We start from the raw sequence: 13,739 nt of genomic DNA, 5'->3' as shown, positions 1-13,739 counted from the left end.
AATATAGGGGTCATCCTTATGTCAGGTTCACTTGATACAGTGTTCCATAAGGACAAGATTACTCTCAGATGTCATCCTTAATTCTTGCACATAGTTGTGACAATGACAATTCCTTAAGATTTTCTCCCTATTATTCAGTCCCAGGGAAGTTAACATCACATGCTTGATTAAGCATTTTGTCATATTAGTTTAATAAGAAAAAATCATTTGGATTGTACCTAAAGTGTCTATAGCCAATACTGATAGGCTGAGGGGCCAGACTGTAAAAAAAAAAAAAAAAAAAAAAACTGTTTATCAAAATAGGTCTCCAACTTGATAAGAACATATTAAAAAGCAGTTAAGTGAGCCCCGCTTAAACATATCTGAGCTGAATCCACTAGAGCTCAGGCAGTCTCAGATACCTGCTTGAAGAATGATCCTCTTCAAAAAAAAACAAAACAAAAAAACGCAATTTTAGGGAGTATCCTCAGCAATCAATCTGGTAGGATTCTAAGACCCACCTCCAAGCAAACAACTACCTATCAGTCACAAAGATCCGTGGACAAGAATAAGTGTATCTCCAGCCAAATATGTATCTGGGTAGGTGTGGCGGCAGGGTACACCCCTGGGGGCAGACTCAGACGTTCCCAGAGAGGGGAATAGGGACCCCAACGCCACCACAAACTTACCGAGGAGGCAGACCAGGGCAGAGAAAGAGCCGCGCAAGCCAGTGTTGCACCGGCTCTTCAAGCAGCCATCGATTAAGCTGGGTGGTAGCCGGCTGATAACATCAGCTGAGGCCACTGCCATGGGAGATTCAAAAACCCTGCCGGAAGCCGGATGCAGGGTGGAAGCCAGCTGGCGAGGTGATGGGCTGGCTGAGGCCTGGGACGCCAGCATTAACGAGCCCTCTGGCTCTGCCCTGCGGTAAGTGGACAAGGGGAGCAGTCAGAAGCCACCTGGAACATTGCACACTGTGGTCCTGGAGCACAAGAGGCTTGTGGCCAGTGTTTCTCCATAGGGGAACGCGATCAGCCGTTTTTGCCCCAGCTCTGAAGCACCGTCTGAGGCCTCGGGGCCAGTGCAGGGATCGGGGTGGACCCAAGAGGAAGAGGGGCAGGCAAGCTGAATCCCCAAGCCTGCACCCCTTCCACATTAAAGGAGGCAGAGGCCTCTCAGGGCAACAGACGGGCTGTAGCCCAGTATTGGTGTGGTAACATGAAGATCCACACGGTTGGCAAGTGGACAGGGTATAGGGGAGGCAGATCCCTGAGAACATCCGTGGCAAACTTGTGAGTATCCCTGTTTTTGGGTCAGGGGGAAGGAACACCACTGAACCCTTCCTTTTACCATTCCATCAAGTCATGGCAGGAGAGTCAGGGGCTCAGACCACGGAGCAGGAGGGTGCCATAGTAGGAATGCAGTGCAAGGACATCTTAGGTGCACATAAGGCCCAATGGAAACTGTGGGGACAAATTGATGTGATTTGCAAGCATAGGGTGCAAGTAAGTACACCAAAAGTACAATCCATATGAACAATTGCTTGAAAAAAAAAATTGTTAGTCCATATCACAACATTGTGTCGATTTTACTGAGCCATATCCCTACACAGTCAGTTTTTGCTGTTGTTTACATGGTCTATAAAGTTTTTGTTACAGGATTAGATTCTACCCTATGGAGCCAGGAAGCAATATACTTTTATTTTCTTTCTATATTTTTGAGTCTATATTTCCTGACTCTTATCTTACTGCAAAGTTATGATTACTAATCATCTCAGTGTCCAGGTTGCTAAATAGATATGAACTTAAATTAAACCTTATATAATTTTCCAAACAATTAACTGAATTATATACTATATATGGAATCTCTGGCATCTGTTTTGTGCAATTAATTATTTTTGTTATTGAATGAAAAAATTTATCTCAGACAATAGTGAAGCTTCAAATATATCAAAGACTCAGTGCAATGTTGTGTTATACCAGTAGACTTGCTTGTAGCTTTGCTTTCAATTTAACTATGTGCTCCCTCCCCATCAACCCCAACTAGAAGTCCTAGTGATATTTCCGGACATAAAGTACCAAAAATATTTGGAATTGAGTAAAAAAAAAAAAAAAAACCCAAGCAAAAACAAACAAAAATGCTTTCACTAAATTGTTAACCAAAATATTTTTAGTATTGGAATAGCAATGCAATAATATGCAACATTTTTAAACATAAACTGCTTAAACTAGGGTTACCGTACATCCAGATTTTCCGGGACATGTCTTCTTTTTAGATCCTCCAATCTCGGTCCAGGAGGTTTTTTAAAATGCAATCAAATTTGCATGATTTTGGTCAGCTCAGCTTCAAAGTTTTGCCCAGCACTTCCCGGCTTGTCCTAGCAAGGAGATGCTTGGGGCTGGCGGCAGGGTGACTGGAGGCAGAGTGCACACACACGTGTGCAGCATGTAGCCAGACAGGGGGTGGAAGCAGCCCAGCAGCTGGATACAGGTAAGTCTGTGGGGGCAAGAGGGTGTGTCGGGGGGGGCCAAGTCTGGGGCTGCAGCAGGGCAGGGGAGGTCCATGCCCCTCCAGCAGGGGAAGAGGGAAGGGGACAGGGGAGCCCTTCAGGGGTGGTGGGGAACTGCATGGCTGGTTCAGTGGCACCAGGGCTGGTGCTTGTGCTTGCAGGGGCATGGCTGGGGGCAGCAGAGGCCTGTGGGTCTGGAGTAGGGGCACCAGCAGGGCTGGGGGGGGGGCTGTGGCTTGGGAGTGAGGGGCACCAAGGGGGGGGGGGGGCTGTGTGTTGGGAGGGCAGGGCACTGGCAGCACCAGGGAGTTGTAGGTCAGGAGTGAGGGACACCAACAGGGATGGGGAGGCTATGGGTTGGGAGTGAGGGACACCAGCATGGCCCAGGGGGGTGGGGCACTGAGGTTTGGGAGTAAGGTGCACTGGCAGGCCTGGGGTCTGTGGGTCAGGTGTGAGAGGCAGCAGTAGGGCTGCGGGGGCACTGTGGCTTGAGAGTGAGGGGCAAAAGAATGGGCAGAGGCAGGGCACCACTATATCACTGCCCTTCTACAATCGTATACTCTTCACGCCCTGCGTGACAGGTGTCCTCCTTTTTGGAACCGGAAATATGGTAACCCTACTTAAACACATTACAAGAATAAGGTGGTTGAGAAAGAATGAGAACTTCCTTCACAAAAGTGCCAGCTTTTCAAACATAAATTGGTTGTTTTGCTCTAAGAATAAATCGGCAGGTTCAAGTGGGAGCAGTTCTCTACCAGATTAACTACTTTTTCCTAATCACAAGTAACTAATCTCAAACACATTAATGCACTGTTATAATTCTTATTACATATGAGTTGTCACATATTTGGCACCAACAGCCTTGTGACTCTCAGAAAAAAAAATGTTATCTGAACACTGTGAAACAAAACCAAAAATATTAAAACTTAACACTTGAGGTTTAACTCATGCAATTTGGAATCAGGAAGCATAAGGGAGACGGGAACATTAAAAATGTAAAATACTGTGCGGGGGGAGGGGGCAGAAACCCAAATTCAACCAGTTTGGGGGGACTTGGTTAGGAACCTAACATTATAAGAGTTTGCAAAGAGAGGTAAATCAGATGTGTTAGTCTGAAGCCAGGAATTAATTTCAAGTAACTTTTCCATTCTCACACAAAAGTCTGTGTTCTGTCACATCAGCTGGGAATTCCTATAAACATTTCTAACACTGTGAAATTCACGGTGTTGGTGATCTCTTTTAAAGCTTCTGAATTTTTGGATCCCAATAATCTATAATTACTCTAAACAAACGGTGTCAACATTTTTCACCTAGAAGGCAATGCCTGATCTGTCCAGGGGCCAGATCCTGATGTAGCTCCCAGAGTGCGCAGGAGGAAGCAGAGACCCGATCCAACCACATGGGGAGAAGAGGGCATGGCCCAGCCCCAACCAGCCCAATGGGGGATGGCAGGAGAGCATGGCCCAGCCCCAAGCCTCCTGGGGAAGGGGGCATGGCCAGGCCCCAACTCGATCCTATGGTGGGGGGGTGGGGGGGGGCCTTCCCAGTCCTGAACCAGCCATGCTGGAAGTGGGGAGGGGCAGGGAGAGGAGGTGGGAGGGGGGCATGGCTTGGCCCCAACCCAACCACACAGAGGGAAGGAGTATGGCCTGGCCCCAAACCAGCCACACGTGAGAGGGGGGATGTGGCCTAGCTCCAAACTGGCCACGAGCGGGGCTTGGGAATCTGGCAGTCAGGGGAGAGTGGCAGTATTGCCAGTGTTCCCCCACTGCTAAATATCCCAACACCTTGCAAGCTCTGCAGGCCAGATGTCACAGCTCCGTGAGCTAAATCTGGCCTGCAGGCCAGAAGCTGAGCACCCCTGCTCTAAATTCCATGTTAACACAACTGCTAGCAGCTGGAATATTCTATTACAGCTAATTATCCAAAAGTATCAATAAGTCTTTTTTTAAAGGAGGGTGTCAGCCTCTGCAATTTACTCCTCCTAATCATCTGCTAAAACTGCAGAATTATACAACTCAAAGTGCAAAAAGATTTCTTAGATCTGGTACTTTTACAATTTAAACTTTGTACATTATTATCTGGTAGTTAATAATCACAAGTCATTCCTACCCTTATCCTCAGACTCCCTCCACTATAGGCTCATTCTCATTGCCCTGGTCTCCTCTTCTTTTTCTTTCCATCCTTTTCTAATTTTACCTTGTCTCTCTACTCTTACATTTCTATTTATTCATTCCTACTGCCATTTCCTCAAACCCTGCCCTGCAATATATAAAAAAACAGCGGAAAAAGAAAAAGGAAACAAGTTATGTGCCTTTGGTATTCCTAGTCATTTTTTTTGCATGCTGTACTATTCTAGCAACATTTTTTTTTAACCTTTTTAAACTGTCTTCCTGTTTGGTTATATAGTACCTACCTCAATAAGGCCCAAATTCTGAGAGGCATTTTTGGGCACTCCTCCCATCTGAATATAACATAACAACTTAGGAAATATTTGGAGAAGTAGAAGGCTATGATATATTTAATTTCTGTAACCTGGATATTAACTAACCCTGGATGACATCAGCTATAGCTTTGCCAAGCCACTGTGAATTGATATGTTACAATCGGTAGCGTGACATGGAATGCCTTAACAGAGCCTGGGCCCCAAGAGCTGCCTAAAGGGAGGGACACCAGAAGGATGGGAGGCCCTCAATCCTGCCTGCCTCGCTTTGCCTGCGCTTTCTGGCTGCAGGAAGCAGCCAACACAAGCAATGAGTACAAGGTGTTCTGAGAATCAGTTTTGTAGAGTGACAGTGGAGTTTACTGCTGGGGAGGAGGAGAATTGACCTAATTTTTTGTGGCCAAAATCTGCATTTTGTTTGGCCTCTGGACATCGTCTTCAGCAGCAAAAAAGTGGGGTGCAAGTTCCCCCCACTCCTTCCTGGCAGCAGCAAACCCCATTGACACTGTAGAGAACTAAAATTCCCACCATACCTTGCTTGTTCCTGCTCCCTGGAAGTACAGAGGAATGAGGAGTGTGGGGCAGGGGAGGGTGAAAGAGAATTGCCCTGGGTACATTTTTTTCCATGCTACAACCTCAGATTATAATGTTTTTAGTTAACCTGTTAACATATAAAACACTGTAAAACACAGCACGGAACTGCTAGAACTATACATAAATAGTTAAATGAATTGCATTAAAAATATTTAAATCAACAAATTCAAAAAATGAACAATTAATTGCTGTTTAAAACATAGGAAACTAAACTATACCAACAATTTTAATTATACAGGGGAAATATAATCTGCCTTTTTTTTTTGCATATCTTACGTCTATAATGTATTTATATTTTGTAAAGAACAATAGAAGAAGAAAGTAGACCTGGAGAAGAAGTTTGTTTTTATGCATAACAATTTTTCCAGACGAATTAGTAACACAAACAAGAAAATACTATATCTCAGGTTGTTTTTAATAAAGGAAGGAGTTTCCTTTTTTCACATATTTAAAAGGGATTTAGCGCTTGAGAAAGTTGTCAGATCAACATCCCATGAGGGTTAACTACTACAGTATGGGTGTCTGATATAAAATGTGCTTTTCAAGTTTTAGTAAAAACTTGACTACTGTATGAACTCATTAATATTTTAGTAAAAGCTAAAAACATTAACATAAACCATTAAAACATAGTTTTCTTTGTGTGAATTGTTTTATATTTTCATATATGCTGTATCAAATGGTTTTGTTTTTACCAAGACCCCTTCTTCCTCCTGGAACCATTTGCCATGTCTGCAGATCAGCCTCCTCAGCCATCTCCAGACTCACCCCTATTTACTAAAAGACTCTTCTCCTCATATTGAAAGAATGCTGTAACAGTCAAACATTTATTTCACCCACTTCAGACACTCAAATGTTTTTATGTGAAACAAGATTAAGAGATAATGAAACAACACAAAATTCACACAAAGCATCAGTTACGTTTAGTATACTGAACTCTGCAGAGTTAAATTAACAATTACCTTAATACTGTCGGGTAGAGTTCTGAAGTATAAATATACACTATGTTGAAGGCAGCACTGACTGTCATTTTTCCACACAATGCTAATGAAGCTGGACTGAAGAATAAACCTTTGGAAGAGAAAAAAAATAAATTAAGTGGAAGTGAAAAGAAATATTATATTTATGACATTAAATTTAAAGCTTGGGTAGTTCATGAGATTGAAACACAAATGTAGCATATTGACCGTATAACTATAGCACTAACTACCCCCAAAACCTACGGGAGCAAGAAAAAAACATTCTTCACAGAACTGCTCAAAATTTGTATCAAGTCAGATTATGTCTTCAACTGAAATAACTGTGTCATTAACATGTAAAATGAAACAGTGAACCTTCAATTTCTTTTGTAAGTTGAATATATTTCTGCAGAAATTCTAGGAATGTGAAAACAGTTACAGTTTGTGTCAAGCTCAAGGTTAATACAACAAGCATCCAATTGCTAGATGCAAATACAGAGACCTGGTCTTCCTAAGAGTTCTGCTTAGTGTCAGTAGAGGATTTGTGCATTGGTTTTCTTTTTATGATCAAGTAATCAAGAAGCAGGTACTAGTGACAACAGAGATTTTTAATTCATCAGTCCATCTAAAAACTTTACTTACTGTTTCTTTCAACACTTTGCATTAATTCTCTATGTGGACACTTTTAATGTACACTAAGACCATCTTTGAGCAAGGGAGCTTATTCCACTTGAAAGTGAAGTGTGGGCTAAGCTACCTTGTTCTTACTGAGTACCTGGGATCTAGGTTCTCCATTTGCCAAGGAAAAACATGGATTTTCTTTTAGAGGAGAAAAACACGGGAAACCACAGGTTTCCCCTTGCGGGCTGGCAGAGCTTCAGCCTGCAAGGGGATGCTTGGGGCTGAGGGGAGCAAGGCACAGGGAGTGCCATGTGCATGTGTGGACATGCACACATGCAAATGGCCAGCAATGCAGGCAGGCAGCGGTGGAAAGCAGCTCCCCCAGCTGTCTTCAGGTAAGTCTATGGAGGGGGGCATAAGTGACGCATGCTAGGGCACAGGATGGCAGACTGAGGCATCCACAGTGCGGAAGGGAGTAGAACAAGTTGGCAGCTGGGGCTGGGGGTGCTGCCCAGACAGGATGGTGCCCAGGGCTGGGGTTGGAATGTGCAGCCTTGGGGTCTGGCTGAGGGAGCGGGATGGACCCACAGGCAGCTGGTCCAGGAGGCTGGTGTACACTGACTCCCCGCTGCTGTGTGCATTCCCAGGGAGAGGAGCATGGGGGTGGGGCCTGTGCCTCCCAGATATGTGCATGGGATGGGGAAGGATGCAAGCTACCCATCACATGGCTTGGGCTTTCCACCCTAGTTCCCTCCCCCCGGGGGCCTCCATGGCCCAGAGGGTGGTACCTGGCACAGAAGGGCGTTGGGAGCCCTGCGCCAGCCATGTCACCAAGGTGAGGCACCCCCTGCCCACCCAGCAGCACCAGGGTGGCACAACTCTAAATGTTGCCAACCCCATTGCTTCCGAGAGGGCAAGGGACAGCTCACCATGCCCACCTCCCCATCATGCTGCACCCTCCTGTGCCAGGTCCCATCCATTGGGCCACAAAGGCCCCCAGGGCAGGGAGACCCAAACCCTGCAGTGGGCAGCCCGTATGCTCCCCCATACCCCACAGACTCTGCTCAGCTCTGGTCGCAGCAGCTGCCACTTCCTGTACGTGGCAGCCAGGGCTTGGGTGCTGCTGGGGGGGAAGGGAGCTGCAGGCCCTGCCCCAGGTTCCATAGTTCTGGTAGCTGGGGTCCCCCTCTGGCAGGGCTTGGGGGGTGGCAGAGTGCTACAGATCGGGAGTGAGGGGCACTGGCAGTGCTGGAGGGGCTGTGGGTTGGGAGTAAGAGGCAATGGCAGGGGCAAGACACCAGCATATCAGGGCTGCTCAGCGCCACAAATCAGTGGAGTAGGCAGCCACAGTTGGGCACGCATCCTTGTGACCAATGGGGCAGAGGAAGTGCTGATTTTCTATGATAAAAAAAAACCAAAAAGCAAACACCAGAGTAGATAGGTATTTAGAATTTATTTTATTATAATGACTGAGGCACTGGTAGGCTTCCAAACTGCTTTAAATTGTAAATGTATTAGTAAAACATTGTGTTAAACTGAGAGAAAGAGAGTGGTGCTTCATTGTAATTGCGGAAAAACACGGATTTTGCTGTTTTTAAATCAGAGAATTTGGAGGGGTTATCAGTGCATTTGGGATTTTTAAACAAAAAACCAGGATCCCTGCTAAATACTATTAATCCCAAGTGAGTAGGAAGGAAGGGAAAACCTGTTTTTACTTGACCAAATTTAAATTTCTTACCCTTCATTAGAGAATACACCCTTAATGAATTAGATTGTTCTTACTTAATTTTCCCCATATGAAAGGGTTGAGATGAGATTTGGTTAATAAATGAGGCAAGCTATTTAGAAATCTGGCTGATATGTGGGGATATGAGGTGTTTAACATCTAATTATAATTGAAAATCCACTGCAATAAAATCAACTTTCTTTTTTAACTACCCAACAGAATGCAAGCTCAGATTTTTAAAAATTGCTTTCATTGAAAAAAAAAAAAAAGAAAAGAAAGAAAGAAAGGAGAAAGTTCAAGTGGGGTTATGCACAACAAACTGTAGGTGCATAGCTTGTGATTAGGTCACTGCTATTGCTCCCAGTGTTTAAAATTCTGTAATAACTTACAGCATACTGCTAATTTGAAGCTAAAAGATACAAGACCTGAGAACATACCTTAGATAGTAGGACCAGAAAAACCATAACAGTTCAGAATGTTTTTGACACTATGGATTCCTATTTGAAATCCATGGGTTTATCTCATGAATCATACACTGCACTGTTTGCACACCTACAAATGCTAATATTACATGATGCCAGTAAAACTATCTTGTGGAACCCTTGTTAAAAATTACTACATTAGTTGAAATGAAACGTATACGGAAAGACTAGACAACTTGAGACTCTAAACTGAAATTTCTACAGGTCTTTTTAAATTCCTGTAATAACTATGAAATGCTGTTTGTCATAATGATATATATTCACTACTTTGAGCCATGTCCGCTTATTGCACAAACACCTCCAAGAGATACCTTGTCTCTAGTAAACTCCCTAATTGCCTAACAGATTAGTTGGGTTTAACTGTAAATTAGTCTCTCTAATTAGCTTAGACTAGCTCAGGTTTACTTTGACAACAGCATATACTCACCAGCATTTTCAGGTAAAAGCATGGTGATTATACAGGCAAATCCTGCAAATATTAGAAAAGAAGTCATAGTTTTACGTCTTCCAGACCTAAAAGGAAAATGGACAGATGGTTAGATAAATTCTTCAACACAGGCAATGTGCCTTTTTGTATTAGTCTATAAAGGGCCAAACACAATATAGGATGGCAGCACTAACAGTTATATACCATATGGCTTTTCAGACAGTGGCTTCAATTAATTACTTTATTGAGTAGCAATATGTTAGTCTTCCCAGAAAACATTTCTAGCAAAAGCTGTAAAAAAAAGTGAAGCAAATTTGTTGTTAATATAACAACATCTGCGGCAATGATTCAAGAGTCTTACAAGCAGCAGCTTTATTCACTGCACAGCCTTGATTTGCTCCCCAAGAACAATGCACCTGGTGCACTGAAAGAGGTAGGGGTTCTCTCTTTGAGCACATAATAAAAAGACAGTGTCACAAGGCATATCAAGAAGGCTGGACAGGAAAACTGAATTTTGTCTTTTTTAACCTTTGCGTATCTGCCTTTGCAATCTTAATATTCTTGTATTGTTGCTTAAGATACAAAACATAAAGCAACGCTACTATATATGCAATTTTTCTTTACATGACAATAAGAGTATGTAGTATGGCTTCATATTTGTTGCCCTTCACTTTGGCATAAAAGGGAAGTAAGTCTGACCATCACAAATCAGCTCCAGATTTGCAATGTATACAAAACTGATAATTATTTAGAAAGAATTATAAATAAATAAATACATAAATAAATCTTATTTTCAATAATAATTGATGGTTCAGTTGAAAAAAAGAGACTGTCGGGTTTCTGTGTATCTACTAGTTAAGTTTTATGCAGTAAAATCTTAGATATTTCTAAGGGCTAGTACAGATGTTCAGTTTCTCCAGGCAGTCCCTGTCCTCTCAGGAGAAACCACAAGTGTATGAAATTTTTTATTTTTCTCCTAGAGTACAAGTGGCCACTCAGAGAAAAATAACAACCCAAGTGAAGTGGCTTCCCACAGAATCTCTCTCGGGAGACAGAACTTCTGTACAGGCAGCACATGAAGAGCTGACCTCCACAATCCCAGTGTGCTTTGCTTCCATCTCTCCCCTCTCCAAAAGGAGGAGGGAGAGCATGTGTCAGTCTCAGCCAAGAAGCTAGCAGAACACCCCCCCCCCCCCCCCCGAGTGCTCAGGGGTGGAAAAGCCCAGCACTGAAGCACTTAGAGGGCATGTTCTGCTCTGGGCTTATTCCCTGCCTGAAATACTCTCTACCCAGCCTCACCTACATTAATTTAAAAATAAAAGGCTGCAAAGCTTTCTGGGCTACCTGCTCTAGGGACCCCTGGCAGCCCAGCATCCTCACTGCAGGCTCTTCGCTTTTCTGTCTAAATTTCTGTACAAACCTGGGGAGCTCTCTTGGATGATATGAATGTGAGCATGCAGCCTAAGTATCCTCTCCTACGTGTGTCACAATTTTAGTTTTTTATTATCAAGATACAATATTTGTCTTTGAAAACATGTTTAATTAACCCTTTGCAACAAAAATGTTAGACTTCTTTAATATACTGATTGTATTTTAAAGCTGATAACAGACGCTCTGAGCTAACTATCTTGTTGGTATTAATATCTATTAAACTGGTACAACTATTTACACCTATATTTTGAGTTAAATCATTATGTCTTCATGATAGCAGGCAAAAAAAGTTGTTAAATCACTGGAATATATCTTCTGAACAGAATACACTAATGTGTGTCATGCAGTTTAAACATAGGTTCTTGATATTATTTTTAACTTGGAAAAATCTAACTGAGCTTATAAAGCTACCAAGAAAATTTAAAAGATAAAACCCTAATCCCACTAAAATTAAAGAGCGTTTGCTCTTTAATGACTTCAGTAAGACCAGGATTTCACTTAAAGTTTCTCAAACCACAGACGGACTACAGTCCTGTATAACTCAGGGCCTCCAGATTGACTAGTTAGCCTTTGGAGCTAACAAATATTTTTGTGACTGTGGGACTAAAAATACAGGTAGAAATCTGAAGAAGTATGAACTTCAAATATTTGAGACCTTAAATACTGAGGCCCTTTTTCTACAAACCTGGCTTGATTTTCTAAGTTTAATTAAAAATGAACATGATTCAAAGTTGTACTCTCTCTCATCTGGGTGCAAAGGTTTCTGAGCAAAACATACAGGAGGTGCAAGCTACTCAGCCATCCTAACGGTGTTAACTCAGATTTGTCAAAAAAATAGCACTGAGTCACACTAAACATTGAAAAGTTCAGGGAATAAAGAATAGGAAAGTGGAGTGCAACTAAAGGAAAAAGAGTAAGAACAGTAACCCCTATGGGGGACTGCATTCCAAAAGAAGAAATTCAGAAGTGCAAGGCTGTATATTACTATAAAATATAACATAAACTTTTCCATATATAATATCATGCTAACCTTACAGTATAGTCAGAAAACTAGAAAGTTAGTATTCTTACCAGGGTTTCTCAATAAAGAACATACAGAGTGGAAATGCTGGAACTTCTACAAGGCCATACAGAGCTACATTTAGGTACAGATTTCCTCCTAATTCACCAGCATTCAATGTTAAGCCATAGTACACAAGACTGCAGACATACCTGAAAATATCCATAAAAACTGGCTTGGTTATGATCATCATCATCAAAAACTAACATCAGAAAAGTTAAACTTTAATTATATAATATTGAGAGCTGCCAATACAAAATATTATTCTCCAAGTAAAAGAGATAAAAACAACAGAAGTCTTATTGAAATACACAAAGGAACCATATTTTACCAAAGAATGTACATATGCAGAAAAATCTTTAAGATTTTATATTTCTTAAGTATTTTAAAAAAGAAACACTTTAAAAATATCAGTATCTGTTATTTTCATAGATAAATCTATAGTATAAAACCCTGTACAACAGAAAGGAAAATATAGTTTTTGTGGACACGAAATAACAAGCTGCATATCAGTTCTTCCAAGAAAGCAATCTATCCACCCAGGCACAGAAAAAAAAAAAAAAAAAATATATATATTAGTCAAGTTTGCTATATATCAGGTAAATTTAATGAGAAAACCAAATATCCAATGGTATGTAAAAAAAAATAAAATTCAGGTCAAAGCTGCTAAGGCTGAGGGTTCATCTCATCATGGATCCTGGTTTTCTCTGTTTAAAAATCACAAAACCTCTGATAAAAATTCACAAATTCTGTGATTTAAAAAATCCAAAATCTGTGTTTTGGATTACAGCAGCAGTGGCATGAATCTCAGCAGCAGTGGCAACAGCAGAGTTGTGCCCCCCCATTGCTGCTGGGCAGGCAGGGGGCACCTCGTCATGGTAGCATAGCTGGCATGGGGCTCCCAGAAGTAGCATCAAGCCTTCCCATCCCACTCTGTCATGCCAGGTCCCACCCACTAGGCCACAGATGTCTCAAGGGAAGTGCAGCAGGGCAGGGATCTCGGAGCCTGCAGTGGGCAGCCTGCATCCACCTCTGCCCCAGGCACAAATCTGGGAGTGCATGCAGTGGCAGGGAGCTGGCCTCCTTGCTGCCCCTCAGGCATGCCGCCCATGGCTCCATCCTGCTCCCCCAGCCAGGCCCCTGCAGCCGCACCTTCTAGTCTCAGCTCCATATACCGCGCCAGCTGGGCAGCACCTCCAGCCCTGCCCCACTCCCTCCCTCACCATGGGGGCCTCATTCTTCCTCCCCTCCCCAGACTTACCTGGAGGGAGCTGCAGGTGCTGCTCTCCATACTGCCTGGCTTCCATGTGCATTTGCACGTGCACATATGCACATGACGCTCCCTCCCTGATCCCTCTCTTCCTGCTGCTCCCAGCCCCAAGCAGCCCCTTGCAGGCTGGAACTCTGCCAGCCTGCAAAGGGAAACCCACCATTTCCCGCATTTTTCTACTTAAAAGGGGGAAACCCACGTTCTTCTGTGGCAAATGGAAAACCCAGATCCCTGGTCCTCA

At 43.0% G+C, this 13,739-nt stretch overlaps 1 protein-coding gene across 7 annotated transcripts in view; it reads right to left on the bottom strand.

The window, feature by feature from the left end:
• The window catches only part of LOC102568065 (solute carrier family 22 member 15-like), a 66,815-nt gene that overhangs the window by 15,283 nt on the left and 37,793 nt on the right, over nt 1-13,739 (bottom strand). For 5 of the 7 annotated variants that reach the window (XR_009463041.1, XM_059729873.1, XM_019496689.2 and 2 more), the window contains exons 7-9: nt 12,240-12,380; nt 9,738-9,823; nt 6,485-6,593 (exon numbers count right to left, since the gene is read on the bottom strand). Coding sequence is in view for 6 of the 7 variants with exons in the window: in XM_059729873.1 (XP_059585856.1) it covers nt 6,485-6,593; nt 9,738-9,823; nt 12,240-12,380 (336 nt within the window). In the remaining variant the exon portion in view is untranslated. Of the gene's footprint in view, nt 1-668; nt 902-6,484; nt 6,594-9,737; nt 9,824-12,239; nt 12,381-13,739 lie in introns of all 7 variants that reach the window. The other 2 variants (XM_019496688.2, XM_019496686.2) reach the window with 1 other exon arrangement.

This window comes from Alligator mississippiensis, chromosome 6 (genome assembly GCF_030867095.1).
Source record: "Alligator mississippiensis isolate rAllMis1 chromosome 6, rAllMis1, whole genome shotgun sequence".
Lineage (NCBI taxonomy): Eukaryota > Metazoa > Chordata > Crocodylia > Alligatoridae > Alligator > Alligator mississippiensis.
This window is presented reverse-complemented; position numbering and strand designations above follow the sequence as displayed.